This window comes from Schistocerca gregaria, chromosome 9 (genome assembly GCF_023897955.1).
Source record: "Schistocerca gregaria isolate iqSchGreg1 chromosome 9, iqSchGreg1.2, whole genome shotgun sequence".
Taxonomy (NCBI): Eukaryota; Metazoa; Arthropoda; class Insecta; order Orthoptera; family Acrididae; genus Schistocerca; species Schistocerca gregaria.
The window spans coordinates 208,537,769-208,556,378 of record NC_064928.1 but is presented as its reverse complement, the minus strand read 5'-3'; the positions used below and the strand labels follow the sequence as shown (position 1 = coordinate 208,556,378).

At 42.0% G+C, this 18,610-nt stretch overlaps 1 protein-coding gene across 1 annotated transcript in view; it reads left to right on the top strand.

Annotated features, from left to right (window-relative positions):
* Positions 1 to 18,212, top strand: part of LOC126291615 (cuticle protein 65) — a 77,294-nt gene extending 59,082 nt beyond the window's left edge. The window contains exon 3 of the mRNA XM_049985152.1: positions 17,811 to 18,212. Within this exon, the coding sequence (XP_049841109.1) occupies positions 17,811 to 18,059 (249 nt within the window). The 3' untranslated portion in view covers positions 18,060 to 18,212. The remainder of the gene's footprint in view (positions 1 to 17,810) is intronic.
* Positions 18,213 to 18,610: the final 398 nt, after the last annotated feature.

Sequence of the window (18,610 nt, the reverse complement as noted above, 5' to 3'; positions counted from 1 at the left end):
TTTGCTGTCACTGATAGAATTACAATGTCATCGGCGAACCTCAAAGTTTTTATTTCTTCTCCATGAATTTTAATACCTACTCCAAATTTTTCTTTTGTTTCCTTTACTGCTTGCTCAATATACAGAATAAATAACATCTGGGAGAGGCTACAACCATGTCTCACTCCCTTCCCAACCACTGCTTCCCTTTTTATGCCCCTCGATTCTTATAACTGCCATCTGGTTTCTGTACAAATTGTAAATAGCCTTTCGCTCCCTGTATTTAAACCCTGCCACTTTCAGAATTTGAAAGAGAGTATTCCAGTCAACATTGTCAAAAGCTTTCTCTAAGTCTACAAATGCTAGAAACGTAGGTTTGCCTTTTCTTAATCTTTCTTCTAAGGTTAGTAATCTTTAGTAAGGTAATCTTTCTTCTTTCTTCAAGGTTAGTATTGCCTCACGTGTTCGAACATTTCTGCGGAATCCAAACTGATCTTCCCCAAGGTCCGCTTCTACCAGTTTTTCCATTCGTCTGTAAAGAATTCGCGTTAGTATTTTGCAGCTGTGACTTTTTAAACTGATAGTTCGGTAATTTTCACATCTGTCAACACCTGCTTTCTTTGGGATTGGAATTATTATATTCTTCTTGAAGTCTGAGGGTATTTCGCCTGTCTCATACATCTTGCTCACCAGATGGTAGAGTTTTGTCATGACTGGCTCTCCCAAAGCCGTCAGTAGTTCTAATGGAATGTTGTCTACTCCGGGGGCCTTGTTTCGACTCAGGTCTTTCAGTGCTCTGTCAAACTCTTCACGCAGTATCTTATCTCCCATTTCGTCTTCATCTACATCCTCGTCCATTTCCATAATATTGTCCTCAAGTACATCGCCCTTGTATAGACCCTCTTATGGTATTCATAGAACTGGTTCTTTTTTCTCCAAAGGTCTCTTTAATTTTCCTGTAGGCAGTATCTATCTTACCCCTAGTGAGATAAGCCTCTACATCCTTACATTTGTCGTCTAGCCATCCCTGCTTAGCTATTTTACACTTCCTGTCGATCACATTTTTGAGACGTTTGTATTCCTTTTTGCCTGCTTAAATTACTGCATTTTTATATTTTCTCCTTTCATCAATTAAATTCAATATTTCTTCTGTTACCCAAGGATATCTATTAGCCCTCGTCTTTTTACCTACTTGAGCTTCTGCTGCCTTCGCTACTTCGTCCCTCAGAGCTAACCATTCTTCTTGTACTGTATTTCTTTCCTTCATTCCTGTCAATTGTTCCCTTATGCTCTCCCTGGAACTCTCTACAACCTCTGGTTCTTTCAGTTTATCCAGGTCACATCTCCTTAAATTAGCACCTTTTTGTAGTTTCTTCAGTTTTAATCTACAGTTCATAACCAATAGATTGTGGTCTGAGTCCACATCTGCCCCTGGAAATGTCTTACAATTTAAAACCTGATTCCTAAATCTCTGTCTTATCATTATATAATCTATCTGATACCTTTTAGTATCTCCAAGATTCTTCCATGTATACAACCTTCTTTTATGATCCTTGAACCAAGTCCTGGCAAAATTCTACCAGACGGCTTCCTCTTTCATTTCTTAACCCCAATCCATAATCACCTACTATGTTTCCTTCTCTCCCTTTTCCTACTGACGAGTTCCAGTCACCTATGACTATTAAATTTTCGTCTCCCTTCACTACCTGAATAATTTCTTTTATCTCATCATACATTTCATCAATTTCTTCATCATCTGCAGAGCTAGTTGGAATATAAACTTGTACTACTATAGTATGCGTGGGCTTTGTGTCTATCTTGGCCACAATAATGCGTTCACTATGCTGTTTGTAGTAGCTTACCCGCACACCTATTTTTGTATTCATTATTAAACCTACTCCTGCATTACCCCTATTTGATTTTGTATTTATAACCCTGTATTCACCTGACCAAAAGTCTTGTTCCTCCTGCCACCGAACTTCACTAATTCCCACTATATCTAACTTTAACCTATCCATTTCCCTTTTTAAATTTTCTAACCTACCTGCCCGATTAAGGGATCTGACATTCCACGCTCCGATCCGTAGAACGCCAGTTTTCTTTCTCGTGATGACGACGTCCTCCTGAGTAGACCCCGCCCGGAGATCCGAATGGGGTACTATTTTACCTCCGGAATATTTTACCCAAGAGGACGCCATCATCATTTAATCATACAGTAAAGCTGCATGCTGTCGGGAAAAATTACGGCTGTAGTTTCCCCTTGCTTTCAGCCGTTCGCAGTACCAGCACAGCAAGGCCGTTTTGGTTAATGTTACAAGGCCAGATCAGTCAATCATCCAGGCTGTTGCCCCTGCAACTACTGAAAAGGCTGCTGCCCCTCTTCAGGACCCACACGTTTGTCTGGTCTCTCAACAGATACCCCTCCGTTGTGGTTGCACCTACGGTATGGCCACTTGTATCGCATCGCTGAGGCACGCAAGCCTCCCCACCAACGGCAAGGTCCATGGTTCATGGGTGGGGGGGGGGGGGGAAGGGGGGGGAGGGGTCTTCTGCTCATATGCTCATATGCTGGTGTTATTCAGGACAGCTTGTTCGTACTTAGAATATTTTCCGTGCAAGTTTATTTGTATATGAAGTTCGTAGTTATGTTACATTGTTAGACTCTGGAATCATCATAATGTCAAGTCTTCGTATTGTGGGACACTGTAATCGTGATTGTGTTATTATCGTGTAAGCAGACGTTCCTTTCTTTGATCAATAATCTTTTGTAAGCTTGATCACAGTTTTCCTTACGTCGGTGTGAGCGACACATCAGTGAACAAAGACACATGTCCGAACTATAAACTTAACAGTCCATTGAACAACAAACAACCTAATAGGTGCATACACATTACAGCAGCCTTTCAGCTCAACAAAGCAACTCTCAATCTGCTGAAGCAGTACAAAACATAAAAATTTCATACAATGCAACTTTAAGATTTTTAGACACCGCTAATTTATACACTAATGTTTAACAGAACGAATCTATTCAAGCAGTAAATTAAATTTATTAACACATAGAAAAATAGGTACTGCAAAAATAATTGACCTAATAGACTTTTAGGACTGTTTTTTTCTTTAAACTATTACAACTTAAATGGTAAATACTGTCACCAGAAGTAAGGCCCGCCTGTGGGAGTCAGCTTATCTGGCAGATTGATGAAAACATTCATGAGCGACCTGGGAAACATTTTTTTGAGAAATACGATGATTTAAAGTACCAACAATAAGTAGATGATACGATTCTCCTTTTTAAAGACAACAAGGCAGACAAACAAATTTGCCAAAAATATGAGTCCCATGGAACTTAAAATCAACTCACTCTTGAATTACAGCACTATAGCTGCATTAATTTCCTGGACCTCGTTGTAATCAGACAATAGAATAAAAATGTTTTCGGTATTTACAGTAAACCAACCTGCGCCGACGTTATGATGATATATGCCCATTCATGTCATCCACGTTATGAAAGGGCGTTTAATTAAGAAGCTTATATATTGAAACTAATTTCTGTAGCGAAATCTTATAAAAGCAGCGTTGATACCACAACTTATAGAGAAATTGAGAAAAGAATTGAATCGAAACGATGTATACAACTGAGGAACAAAACATAAGTGTAATGCTATGATATATAACGACAAAATATCAGAAAAAGTTAGCAATATTTCAAAAATATCAACCGTTACAACAGGTTTTCAAACAAACTTCACTTCGAGGTTACATCTTTGTCATGAAAATAGATCTAAACGTGAGACAAACTGCAGCGGTTGTAGTCAGTATTACGTCGGTCAAATAGGACGTTCACTGATAAAACAGTTTCCATAAGCATACATACAGCCAAAATGACTTACATGAAGTTGTCACATACAGAGCCCAAGGGAAGACTGGTTAGTCTGTAGGGGCAAATTGAAATCTCTAGCAACTAAAAGTGCTTTACAGAGCTAGTGTATGTGAAAAGTACGAGGTTATCCAGAATGATATTTTAATCAATTATTCAAAATTACAGTCACAATCGCGTAATTTATTTTGCCACCAACCGGTTTCAACCAGCGTTGGGGTCGTCTTCAGGACAATTTACACCATGTGGTCGCTCGCTCGAGTCGTCACCCTGCCTGTGCACGGTTGGTAACTGCCATTTTGAACAATTGATTATAAGTAAATTAATCGCTGTTTATCTCCATACAACTATGTTGTCTAAAAATTAACGATATTTTAACATTGCTAAGAAGCTGTTTTAGTTATCTGATATTCTGACATCGTGTGTGAAAATTTGGTGCGTTTGTACAGAATTTTTAGAAACCGCATGGAAAACTTATAACGGTGTTTTAGGATAGGTTGTGCTGAGAAATAACTGTTAGGAAATACGTTGGGTCATGCGTCATCCCCGAGTGAACTAGCATTGAAGTTAGCCTATCAGACTGTTGCGACTGCAAATTCGAACTGCCCGCCAGAGACGCTGTCGCCAAACGTGTTCGTTTGGTTTCCTAAAACCGTACATACTATTTAACATGGGACGGTAGCAAGGACCGAACGCAAGCCAAAAGTTGAGTAGTCTGGGGCGCTATCATCTACTCTAAGAGAACAACTGACACTTATTGTATTTGGCGAACAGCTTGAACTTTGGCGCGCAAAGGTCTGAATAACTCGGAAACGGCTGAACGTATCGAAATTTTTCTCAACAATTATTTCTCGGAGCAACCTGCCCTGCAACAGCCTCGCAAGCTCCTCAGACTGTTTCTGACTACCATTTTCACAGGAACGTGAGTGGTACTAACACTTAGTGCCTCGTGCGAAGTATACTAGTCAGCGATACAGCTTCCGCCTGCGTTCATCCACGGGAAGTCAGAGCGTGCCTGAAGAAAGTCTGCCGTGCCCTTTCAGAGGAACCATTCCAGCATTTGCCTGGAGCGATTTAGGAAAATCACGGAAAACCTAAATCAGAATGGCCGGACGCCGGATTGAACCGTCGTCCTCCAGAATGCGAGTCCAGTGTGCTACCACTGCGCCACCTCGCTCGGTCTCTTGCCTACATTCCTTGCAATATATTTGTTTAATATCTTCATATGTGATAGAATGAGATTTTCACTCTGCAGCGGAGTGTGCGCCGATATGAAACTTCCTGGCAGATTAAAACTGTGTGACGGACCAAGACTTGAAATTTAGACCTTTGCCTTTCGTGGGCAAGTGCTCTACCACCTATGGTACCCAAACACGACTTACGACCCGACATCACAGCTTCAGCCAGTAGCTCGTGGTAGAGCACTTGCCCGTGAAAGACAAAGGTCCCGAGTTCGCGCCTCGCTCCGGCACACAGTTTTAATCTACCAGGAACTTTCATATTTGATAATTACGTTGTGGAATTGTTTTACTGCAATCGGTTCTAACTTTCTTTTTCAGTGTGTTTTGTTTCACTTTCTTTAAATTTGAAAAATTAAATCATTAACTGTGCATACTAGATGCCCTCTAGCATTTGTCCTAAGACACTGAAATGAACTCTAGCAAAATTGATTTCATCTCTATTTTAAATAGAAGCACCACAGGACAGACTGTAATTTTTATTACACAACACGTGTTTGTACTGAATGTGGAGAGCTAATGTAATTGTCTGGTTGTCAGTCACATTCTTCTCTTTTCATACGGTACCTAATGTAAGTAGGCAGATATTTTTTACTAACAACATTACTCGAGCAATCGGAATCATCCATCATGTTACAAATGAGTTATCATGACATACACTGGTGCTCAAAACGTAAGGGCGAAAGCAACTTTTACATGATGGTTCACCGCCAGTAACACGGACCATTCATATACGGTAGAACTACAGTACAATGATGTACAGTACCGTAAATGAAAGAAGGTGCGACAATAAAGTAATGAGACTGATGTGAAAAAAAGTGTTGCTTAACGTTTAGTGATGTGTCCTTCAAATTAGTTCCCTTCAGATTGCACATTCTTTTTCCAGCGCTTCTGCCATTGATAGTAACATTTCTGGAAGACATCTTCTGTAATATCCTCCAAGACCCTCGTCACAGCTTTTTGGACATCTTGTGCTGTTTTTAAATGGTGTCCCTTGACCGCCGTTTTGACTCTTGGAAATGGCAAAAAAGTCGCACGGAGCGACATCTAGTGAATAAGGTGGCTGTGGTAGTACTGAAATTTGTTTTGAGGTTAAAAATTACTGCACTGACAGAGCAGTATGGGATGGCGCATTATCGTGATGCAGATTCTAAGTATCAGCAATGTTGGCACGGACACAAAGAACTCTTTTATGAAGTCTCACTAAAATTTCCTTGTAGTAATGTTGGTTAATTGTTTGTCCAGGAGGCACCCAGTCTTTATGAACAATTCCCTTGGAATCAATGAAGCACAAAAGTATGCTTTTCACTTTTGACTTTGACATGTGAGCTTTTTTTGGTCTCTGGATTGTATTGAAAAAACCAACTTTCATCACCAGTGATAACATGGCTCAACAACTCTGGATTGATTTCCGTTTGCTCTAACAAATCTGCTGCCACATTTTTCCGTGTTTCACGGTATTGTGGTGTGAGATTTTTGGGGACAATTTTTGCACAAATCTTTCTCATACAAAGATCTTCAGTTATTATTAGAGGAACCGTTTATTGACTGAAGTTCAGTTCTTCTGCAATCATTTTCACAGATTATCTTTGATCAGATCGTGGGAGTTGACGCACCCTGGCCAAGTTGACATCTCTTCGTGAGGTTGATGGTCGTCCACTGCGGTCTTAATCTTCAACATTTGTTGTGCCTTCACTAAACATTTCATGCCAATGAAAAACTTGAGCTCTTGACATAACCTCCTCTCCAAAAGCCTTCTGAAGATTGCCGTAAGTTGGCATCGCGACTTCGCTCAATTTAACGCAAAAAGAAATGGCTTACCATTGCGCAATATTATGCGGTTCCATTTCCGTGACGAGAGACACAAACACGTGTTAACTTATTACAGCACAACTCACGACTGAGCAGTGGCATCGATGTGACGCCGCTTCAGAAAATATTGGGGCATCAAAGATCGCCCAGGCTGAAAATAGAAGTTCAATCCATGCGGCTACGCCTTCAATAATAAAAATTGACATTAAAACAATAGCTTTTTGGTTGTCATGTTTTGTTTCTGCTTTTAAATGATTTAAAAATACAATGGCTGAATGATAGTTTTTTAATTTAATTTAATTTTATATTTTTACATTTTTTTATTTTATTTTTATTTCATTTTTTATTTTTTTACTTTTTTATTTTTTATTTATTTTTTCATTTTTTCTTTCCATTCCCTCACACATTCACACAATATATACACTGTACACACATACATATTACAGTTAACACATTGTCACACTAATTCATTCCCCTTTTTTATATATAAAATATTAATAATAATAAATAACTAATACAATACAATAAGATTTAAAATATAATTAAAATAAAATAAAATTAAGATTATAATAAAATTAAAATTAAAATAAAATTAAAATTAAAATTAAAATTATTAAAATTATATAAAAATATACACACAAGATGTGTAGTGTTGTTATTCACGTAGATCATCGGGCCATCTGGCGGAGGCCAGGTAGTACACCCTGTGTCCAAGTTCTCGTACAAGTTCGTTATCTGACTTGTGTGTTTTAGTAAAAGGTTTTGGCAGTCGTTCTGAATCGGTCTTTCAAATAGGGTACCCCTGCGAGGTGGTGAAGTTCATTCGTTGGGAACCGGTATGGCAGATGGAGTGCTCTTTTCAGAGCACGATTCTGAATTCTTTGTAGCCATTGTATGTGGGTTGGAGCAGCATTTCCCCACACAACAGCGGTCGATGTGACGCTTGGACTATAATCATCTTATAGACCAAGGTCAAAGATATTGTGCCTACACAAGCCTGCAGGGTTGCCACATCTTGCAAAGAAAATCAGTCTCATTACTTCATTGTCGCACCTCGCACATGCTGAGACAAACAGGACTGTCAGTCCATTTATGATGGTCCTCTGGACAGAATAAACGGCGGAACATGGTTCTTAACTGTGTGTGTGATCGTCACGTTCGGCAGTTCATACTCTCAAACGTGTACGGCTGACAAGTGCGAGATTGAGATTTTCACTCTGCAGCGGAGTGTGCGCTGATATGAAACTTCCTGGCAGATTAAAACTGTGTGCCGGACCGAGACTCGAACTCGGCAAAGGTCCCGAGTACGAGTCTCGGTCCGGTAGACAGTTTTAATTTGTCAGGAAGTTTAAAGTGCGGGATTGTCGATATGCTGCAATACGTTTAAGCAACGCGTCTTACATGCTCTCAATGAGATTTCAGCCGAGATAACGGACAGGCCAGTCCATTCGCCGAATACTCTCTCGTTTGAGTAGCTCCTCCAAATGCGTTATTGGATGCGGCGCGCAAATTCAACCGCCCCCCCCCCCCATCCCAAAAAAAGGAAAAAAATTCAACAGCCAATTTTGCCTAGAATATTTCTTTATTTGGGACAATCTTTTTGAGCAGACTTTCCTGTCATCTTCAGATATTAAAACCATTTTGTTGTAAAACATGATCATTTTACGCTGAACCTCAAGCACAAGATGTCAGTTGGATAAAAAAATAGCACATTACAAATGTTTCGTCATCGCTAGAATATTTAAAAGAACATAAAGGAGCTTTACACATTTTAGAGATGACAAACCATTTATAATGTGTTGAATTTTATCTATCTTGTGCTTGGGGTTCAGCGTAAAATGAACATGTTTTACAACAAAAAGATTTTAAGGTCTGAAGATGACAGGAAAGTCTGTTGAAACCGGTTGTCTTAAATACAGAAGTATTTTGCTATCTTTAAAGTTAACGCAGGTAGCCCGATGGAAAGACCCGCAAAGGGAAAGTAGGACACTGTCACAATAAAAGTGAACGGTGAGCGTGTCTTCGAAGATTTGAAGGTCAGTACGCCCATGTGGCGTTATATTAGGCCTACTCAGAAAGTAAGGTACGCGAAATGGGAACCACCGTGAAAATCCGATGGAACTTCGCACAGATGTCTTGGGCAGTGTCTTTAGTGTGTCTGTCGATTGCTTCACTTCGCTCTTTTCCGTTCAGAGCGCCAATTGATCGGGTAGAAATGCCTAAAACAACAGTGTCTCCCGACAAGTATGTGGATCTGGTGAGGGATTTCGCCGGAAGCTATGCAGCCCACATAAAAAAATGTCATTCGTTTCTTTCTTCAACACAATTTTCAGCCGCTTTCTGCAAGGGCAATGAATACACTCCTGCAGCGTTTTCGATGGGAACTGATCACCCACAATACAGCCCTTAATTGGCTCCCTCTGTTATTCATCTCGTCTCACATGAACCGCCATCTACGAAGACAACATTTTGGCACAAACAACGAAAGGAAGACCAGTGTAGAGAACTGGCGGAAAGCAAAGGCGGCTGCTTTCTATGACGAGGCTACTGCAAAATTTCTACAACGCCACCACAAATGTCTAAGTCGGAGCGGCGACTATTAAGAGAGGTAGCTGAAAAGTGTGGCTAACTGCTGCGAATAAAAAAAAATATTTATTTTTCACTGTGGTTTTCAACCGATCAGACCTTACTTTCCGAACAGCCCACGAACCTGCACACATGGACCACCAGAACGATTATGTTCGACAATGTTCCTGAGTACATTTCCTATTCCCACCACTCACTCTAAGGAGGTATTTAATGCAGCCAGGAAAATGATTAACAATGGTGGGTCAGGTGCTAGGGCGTGGGAGACATGATCTTGCATGGGGGTACTGATCTCCAAATCTTTGAACGTGGTAAGCTCACCGGTCATAGTGGTAGTGAGACTGTAGTTCTTCCCTAAGCGCGTCTTTTGCAGGGTGCATTGGACCCCGAGTTCATCTTTATGGATGACGATGAGCGAGTAAATTGACAAGTGCAGATGGACGACATCTTGGAACGAGAGGATGGACTGGATGCCCGTTCCACCGCCCACTCCCTCCTCACTGTGACTTCAGTCCCGTTTAACACGTGTGGGATGCGTTGCGGAGACCTATTGAAGCACGTGCACGTGTACCATCGACCATCCAGCAGTTGGAACTTGCACTGTTGGAGGAATTTTACGGCCTACCACAGGAACTCATTACAGACCAACCGCGAGGCCAGCATACAAGCGAGTTACAGGTCATGCTTCACCGTAGTTGCTGATCACACATCGTGTTGAGAACAGTATCCCACAAGTGAGCTGAGACAAAGGCAGGCGACCAGGCCTGCGTCACAGAATGTCACGTGGCTCAGCGTGACGTCACAGACGGCCGGCCACACGGTGCCCCGTCGCCTTTCACCCCGGAGCCCGCCGTTCTGCTCCTTACCGCCCCTCCTCAGCTGTGAAAGGTTTGGCTCCCATGAGTAATCCAGCGTTCCCCTCCAGCACATATATAGCACCCCTTGCGACCGCTCAGGACATCAGTCTGCAAGCAGCCACAGCAGCAAGCACAACAACAACAACAACAACATGAGGGTCCTGGTGAGTATACTGTGCTGTGGAGTTATCACATAAAATGTCGCTGTCATCGATGAGAGCTGTCGACAAACATCGATTTTCTTAAAGCCTTTTATTGGTATTTAGCTACGTGCAATGCAACTGGACAGACATGAATGGGAATCAGCAAGTAGTAACGGAAAGGGGTAGGACAGAGTCGCCACACCTTCCCAGATGCTATCATTGTGTACATGAAGCAAGGGAATCGAAGAGAAATTTGGAAACAGATTCGAAGTTGACTGGAAAAAAAGGACAGCTTTGAGGGGATCGGATAACATTGTAATTATGCCTAACAACTTACAAGGGCAATTGAAGGGATTGAATGGTGAGTTGAAAAGAAGCAATAGCATGAAAATCATCAAAGTAAAACCAGGATAACGGAATGCATCCGAATTAAGTCAGATGACTCTGAGTGAATTAGATTAGAAAATGAGGCGCTGAGAATAGTATACGAATTTTGCTAGGAAATTAGTTGGAGACGCCTGAAGAAACGAGGATATAAAATGTTGGATGGAAATAGCGATAAAAGATTTGCTTTTGTGTTACGAAGACTTTTCATAAAGTATGATTTTCGACTATAGCTTCATATGGAAGTAAGAAGATCGAGGAGGGGGAAGGGGGGGGGGAGAAATTGTTGAAGAAGACCAAAGCTTGAACACTGTAAACAGATACGAATGGATGTAGGTGACACTAGTTATGCAGAGATTAAGGCATTTCTAAAAGATACGGCAGCGTCAAGGATTGCATCGCAGTAGTTTTTCGAATGTATGCCGCACCAACAAACATCTACTTAATTCTCTTTTGCATAGACCGTGCGTCTGAGGATTGAAAATATATGTACAAGGTCATTATTGTAATATATAAATATGCAAAAAATATAGTTTTCTCAAGTGACTGAGGAAAAAAACGTAAAGAATATTACAAATACATTAATTTGTTCTAAAGTAATATCTCTACGTAAACCTGAACCAGACAGTATCCGATTATACGATAAGAAGTAAACTTGTGGAGCAAATAAAATACTTTAAATATTTAGGGATAGGAACATAAACCGAAATCTGTAAAAGATCAAGGGGATGGGATACTTGGAGCTGTTAGAATAGATCTCGGAAAGTGTAGTGCATTTTTAAAGAAAATCGGTTACAAAATGATAGTGCGCGCAGTTGTAGCATATAGTCTTGTAGCGTTTGAACTCTTTACCAGATATGCATGACAGCAGATAGCAGACAAGTTAAGAACCGCAGCTATAATAATAACAGGCAACATAGCAGTGATCATCGAAGAACAAAGGAGTGTAGCAGTGATCATCGAAGAACAACGTAGGGAATATCTGAGACACCGAAGCCTTAATTGTTACGAAATCGTGTTGTATTTAAGGAAGACTGAGTGATAGTTGTTTTTCCTGCATCGTCTCCTTTGTCGAGATCCGATCTACTGTAGAATCTAGTTTGTTTTCGGCCGAACACCAGGCAGCCCGGCAGAAGAGGGTGGGACCACTTCTGCGCAATGGCACCTCTGCAAAGAGACATTTATGTGAAATTTGACACTCTTGGTAGGCAGCCAATGAATCTGAAAAAAAACTTGTTGTGATGACAGTCTGAGCTTAGAACGAGATCTACGTTAGTTCGAATATGACAGGTTGGCTATGTCTTGAAAAGCCAGCGAATGTTACTGTATAAAACCAAGTTGTGGTGACAGATTGCTCTGAAGCTTAGCCCGAGGTCTAGGTTATGTGGGAATATGACACTCTGATTGGGAGCTGGAAAGCTAACGAATATTATAGCAAGAAATCTGGTATGGTAACAGACTAATCTGTAGCATAGCAAGAGGTCTGGGTTACGGTGAAATTCGACAGTTAGGTTATGACTTAGCGAGCAAACGAATGTTACAGTAAGAAACCTGGTGGTGGTCGCAGACTACTGTTTACCTTAGTCGGAGATCTAAGTTAAGTTATGAGTTTGCGAAGTCTAAGTAATGAGAAAGCAACTATATACCTGAAGTGTCTTGAGCTCTGCAGAAACGTTAGCACAAATGTCATTATGCACAAATGTCACAAACTCGACAGGAGATGTCCCAACAGAGAATATTTGCGAAAGAATACATCGATCAGACTTATTTATTGTAGTGTTCATTCTCTACGCCCAGGGATGGCACAAGTTGTTTCAGATTATAGAGCCTCAATTCTTTTCAGATATGTACTGAAGTAATTGGAAATGGGGCAGAGGTGTTCACAATTGGGAAAGATCTGCCTGTGATTACAGTTTCCAGCATTTGCAATGTAATCAAGGGAAATCTACCAAAAACCAGCTCCCAGAAATTAGCAGACTGGAACTATTTTTAATTTATTCTGGGACACAGCTGTCCATAGTCAAGGAGAAAAATAAAACAAATATGGTTGTGTGAACTGCGAACATGTTGTATATAAATGAGATCAACCTGACATTTTTATGTTCTTTTCACTCTCTACTCCAAAGGAAGAGCGTGATTTTTGAGGTGCGATAGATTACAGAGTCTCGGTTAATTTCGGCCTAATAGCAGGTGAGCAGCCAGTGGGGCAGAACGAGGTCCAGGTGGTTGCAGGTGCTGGGGTTCTCTGGTGGAAGTAGGTGGGCAGCACAAGACACAGACAGCTTCAGGCAGTTGAATACATTGTTTACTTCCAAATAGTTTATTACAGAAGAACTGTGCCCACGTCTGGGAAGCATCGAAACCACAGTCCATGGTGAGACATAGTGAGCATAGCTATATCCAGCTCGGCCCAGTGATGGGGTGACTTTGCATGGGTAGTTTCGCTGGGCAGCGATACTGAGCTTGGTCAGCAGCCTGGTTAGGTTGTAGGTAAGGTGTCTAAGGACAGCACTGGAGTATGGAAGATGCCTGATGGGCTGCTGGCGGAGGCCTCGGTGTTACACACAGCACCTCAGTGCAGTGCCTGTGGCCCCAAAAAGGAGGTCTGGGGATGACATCTGTGCAATGGTGGCCTCACTGGGAAATCCCACACAGCAACAGACACCGACTCAATGACTCGCAGATTGGAGGCCACAGCCTGCCAAGGTGACCAGTATTTATACTCGTCAGAGTGAGCTTGTTGTTGAGAACATACCTGAGGTGTCATGAATTCCACTGCCGAACCCACCATTTCTCGTTGAGTAAATGGTCATGCTGATGTATTGACAGGCAGGGTGGTGCAATGAAGAGTGGACTGGTTACAGCCATCAGTATGATTACAGACCTTCACTCGGCTCACGCCGCTTTTTCTTTGTCTACTCCTTTGTGAGAAGAGAGCTGTTTGAGATCTGTGCCCTTTACAGAGACACACTTCGTTTCAGTCAAATACTGAGTGAGCTGTTGGTGGTGGAGATCAGTTCCAAATTGGAGTAGAAGGGAGATTACCGAATCTGGTGTTTACCTTACAGTCATGGGCATCTCTAGGTAGAGCACGCTGTCTGAGTAGTGACCCATGGCTGAGTCAGGGCCTCTTCAGTTTAATGCCATACCAGCTGGTAGCCGGATTTCCAGATGTGGTTGGGAATATTTGGGAAGGGCTTTCCATTTCCAGTATTTGTTTTACAACCAAGGGAAATACCTTGATCAGTAGTTGGGGTAAAATAATTTTTAATGTAATTGTGATTCAGTATGTCACAGACAAAAAAAATTGTAACCTATTGCATACTAAGGTGTACTTGATTAAGTGTGTTCAGAGTAAATTCAATGTTTTGTTTAACATCTGCGGTATCACTGCAGTAACCTAACCTAACGTAATCTAAAATAACCTAGCCTAACCCAAATGAAATTAAACCAAGCTAACCCACAGCACCCTAACACAATGTAATGCAACCAAACCTTTACGTAGCTCAACCTAATGTAACCAACTTCCCCCAACCCAATCTAAACTAAACCTATCCAATCTAAACCAAACTAAACTAAACCAGCCTAACCTGAACCAAACTAATGTAACTCAACCTAGTGAAACCCAGCCTAATATCACCCAACCTAACCCAACCCAATCTAATCTTACCTAACGTAATCCCTGGCTCTGCGACTGTTCACGAGATGCTGTGTGTGTAACCACCAAAGGATTTCCTTTCAAGTATGCTACTCAAGTCTTGACCCTATGGAGAGTCAGGAGATCTGCAGCGCAGTGCCATAAAAACTGGTGGTGATGCACAGACTGTCCTAGTTGGCAATGAAAGGATTTCTACTCCTAGGAGAAAAGTGGCCTGTTTGAGATCCAGCCTATTGTAGTGTCACAGTTCTTTTAAGCCAAACGCGAAGCGAGATATGGTGGTGCAGAGCGATCGCCAATTGGGTACATATAGGAGGGGATTTGAAGTTCCAGTACTTACCTTATTATCAAGAGAAACCTCCTGAAAACGTTGGTCAGAAGTGGGGGATGGCAACTATGCTATGTATGTCTGGAACAATATGCCCGAGACAAAAATAGGAGAGATTAATGTGTTTGACTGTGCAGCTGATTATTTACATTTACTTATAAAATTTATGACGTATCACCTACAGAATCTCAGTCGAAACAATCAAGTAGGCTACTGTACACGAACCAACTGCCAAACAAGATTATCAGCCAGGGAATAAAAGTAACACTCGTCGTTACAGCAAATGTGTTTCTAAAGCCTCTGTCTGATTCACCAGTGTACGACAGGACAATTCCTTAAACAAGACACAAGTTAACGTAAAAGTTTTCAGCCTGTTGCGTCGCGCCATATTCTAAACTAACTGTCGCAAAATAAAACCAACGTTTTGGCCACGTTTGCAGTGACTTTCGTATGCTCAGTACACAAGTATTTGTTTGGAGTGTGCTTTATAAGCAAGTAAAATGTGGAAGATAAACAGTATAGACAACAAGAGATTATAAGCTTTTGAAATGCGGCTCTATGGAAGAATGCAGCGGAGGTGATGTACTGATTGGAATAGGGGAGAAAGCGGCTTTATAGTTCCAATTAACTAAAAGAAGGAATAGGCTGACAGCGGCACATCTTCAGACAATACATTGAAAAGATTTATGTCATCTAAATTTTTTCAGGGAAACCTACACACTTACTGGACATAAAAGTTGCATTGTCAAAGTGATATGAAATACTAACCTCTTTCCGTTCTGTTTCACTATCTGGTAGCTGCTGTATTCAACAAATGCACTTGAAGAAACATTTAAATGTGGCAGGAAGATGCCCCCTACTGCTGAGTACCCGCTGCACTGAGGTGTATGGTTGCAACAAATATACAGCTTTTTAACGACCGAAATACATTCGGACAACAGCTATAGTAGAAACAGATGGAAAGAAAGATTAACAAGAATTTACGACTGTATTGAAAGAAGTTTTGAAGTAATTAAATGGAGTTTGAAGACTGTGTATGACTATATTGGTCAATGTTTCTTTGCAGTAATCTGTGTTAATGCACTGGTGAGGTCATAGATCTAACGAACGATAGCTCACATCGCCTATATAAGATCTAACGAACGATAGATCACATCGCCTACATAAAGTCCAGATGTCCCTTCTGGGCGGCTATTGTAACTGAGACCTTTGTTACTGGCTGAGATACTGCCTTGAGGTAGCGCCTTGTCTAACTAAGTGCTGAGTGGAGCTTTATGTTCTTATAGAGTGTGCCATCTCTGGAGTGTAACTTAAACAATATTGCGCCTGAGTCGTATGTATCTTAGCTCTTGTGTCGCATCTCTTCTGAAGGACACAGCAGTGCCGAAACACGTTCACCATCAAACATTACTGATACCTTGGAGCTTGGAATAAATTTCCTACCATCTCTTTGTCACCAGGCTATCGTAGTGCTGGCTCTGGCCACCGTGGCGTTTGCTGAGGAGGAGAAGAAGCAGGAGAAGCGAGGCCTGCTGGGTCTGGGATACGGAGGCTACGGAGGTTATGGAGGATACGGAGGCTACGGACACGGCCTGGCCCTGGCCGCCGCCCCCGCAGCCATCGCCGCCCCCGCCATTGCTCACGCCCCCGCAGTGGCTGTTGCTCCAGCCATTGCCCACGCCCCCGCTGCCGTCTCCAGCGTCTCACAGGTATGTGCCCTGTACACTCCACTGCTTACCACGTGACTTACTGTGTGTAGTATTTGAGAAGTGTATAAAAGTTGTATATCAAATATGAGGGGTAGCTATGAAAGAAAGCAAGCATTCTCTGAGAATTATATTGACGAAATCTTGTCGGATTATTAGCCGAGTAGTGGCTTCGTGTTCTTGTAACGTTTCAACGACATTCCCACTCGTCATTTTCAGGCTCCTGAAAATGACGAGTGAGACACTCATCAAAACATGGCGGAAAACTTGACGCCATGACTTGGGTGATAATCAGAGAAGATTTCATCAAGGCTAGCTATCAAATTTTATTTATCAACAAAAAACAAAGTTAAATAATTAATTTACTTTTTCATGAATGAAACTGTCTAGATCGCTAGATAATATGACGTTTTGTATTACGACTTTTCGGAATTGGTCATTATCAGATATACGAAAGGAGCACAAAGAGTGGCAGGTGTCTACTATACATCAATCACAAAAACTCAGTTGTGTGGAATCCACAGCAGATAGGACTAACATGAGATATCTGATGTATTCGGAGATGCTAAAGACACTGAACTGGCAGACACTTGAAGATAGATACAAACTATTTCGCGAAAGAATACTTACAATGTCTCATGAAAAAGCTTTAAATGACGAATGTAGTAATGTACCACAGTTCACCATATACTGCCCCCGTAGAAATCATGAGCACAGGGGTAGAACAATTAGAGCACACACAGAGGCACGTAAACAGACATTTTTTCCGCGCTTGATGTGTGGAAGCCTGTGGAAGAAGCCCTATTAAATGGTACAATGGAAAGTACCCTCTGTCATGCACTTCACATTGGTTTTCAGGGTATGGATGTAGATGTAGAAATAATAGACCTAAAGTCTTTGCTCTTGACCATGATGCGCTTGTAGCAACAATGGTTACCAAGTGCAATAGGAAATTAAAACAAGTAGAAGAATTTTGGTGCTCAGTAAACTTTATAAGGAAGCGGAAATGACACTACTCATGTTTTGATTCCAGATACACTTGTGCTAACTGGGAGAGTATTTCATATTGAATCTTGTGGTGGGTCGTGCCCACACGTTGGCAGATGCATCTAAAATGACTCGTCTGCGGGTCCATGTCAGAAGGGTTTTGGTTCTGTTATTACTTTCACACGTGTCAGTTCCCACTATGTCAACCAACTACCACCATGGGTATCAACGTTCGGGTGTTTTCTGTCTGAGCAGGTGAGCTACGGCACGACTCACTACGCCCCTGCAGTGGCTAAGGTGGCCGCCCCCGTGGCTGTCGCCGCCCCCGCCATCGCCGCCGCCCCCGCCATCGCTGCCGCCCCCGCCATCGGCCTGGGCTACGGCTATGGACACGGTCTGGGCTACGGACACGGACTCGGTCTGGGCTACGCCGCCGCCCCCGCCGTCAGCCTGGGATACGGAGGATACGGACACGGTCTGAGCCTCGGCTACGGCCACCATTAGGGCCTCAGTGGACCGTGGACGATTACACGATGCTAGAACCACCAACTTCGACCACCATCACCCATCATCGCAGCACTCAACATGCACACACACTCATTACCCTGCAGCTTCGCTATGCATCACCGCAACGCCAATAAAGTATTATTTCCATTACACGTTATAATGTGTTTCTTTTCTCTGGGATACCTTATCAACTTTAGCAACCCATATGCTGAAGATGCCTGTGATAAGTCAACAGAAGCGGACGAATCGGATGTCCTACTTGACGCAGCGTCATCCATTGCCACAGCATTCTGTAGCACCACTTATGCTTGCCGCCTTCCATTGTGACTGGGAATCATGATGTAAATTTTTAACAAGATGTTAAAGTAGTAATTCCATGGGCAAGATCGAGCTGAGGTAACTAAGAGGGAAAGATTGATTCCGTCATTAGTGAGAAAATGCGGAACTGTACGAGGGTTGTAAAAAAAGTGAGTTCCGATCGGTTGCAAAATGGAAACCACAGTGAAAACCAGAAACGTTTTGTTTCCAACAGTTGGGTACACCTTCCA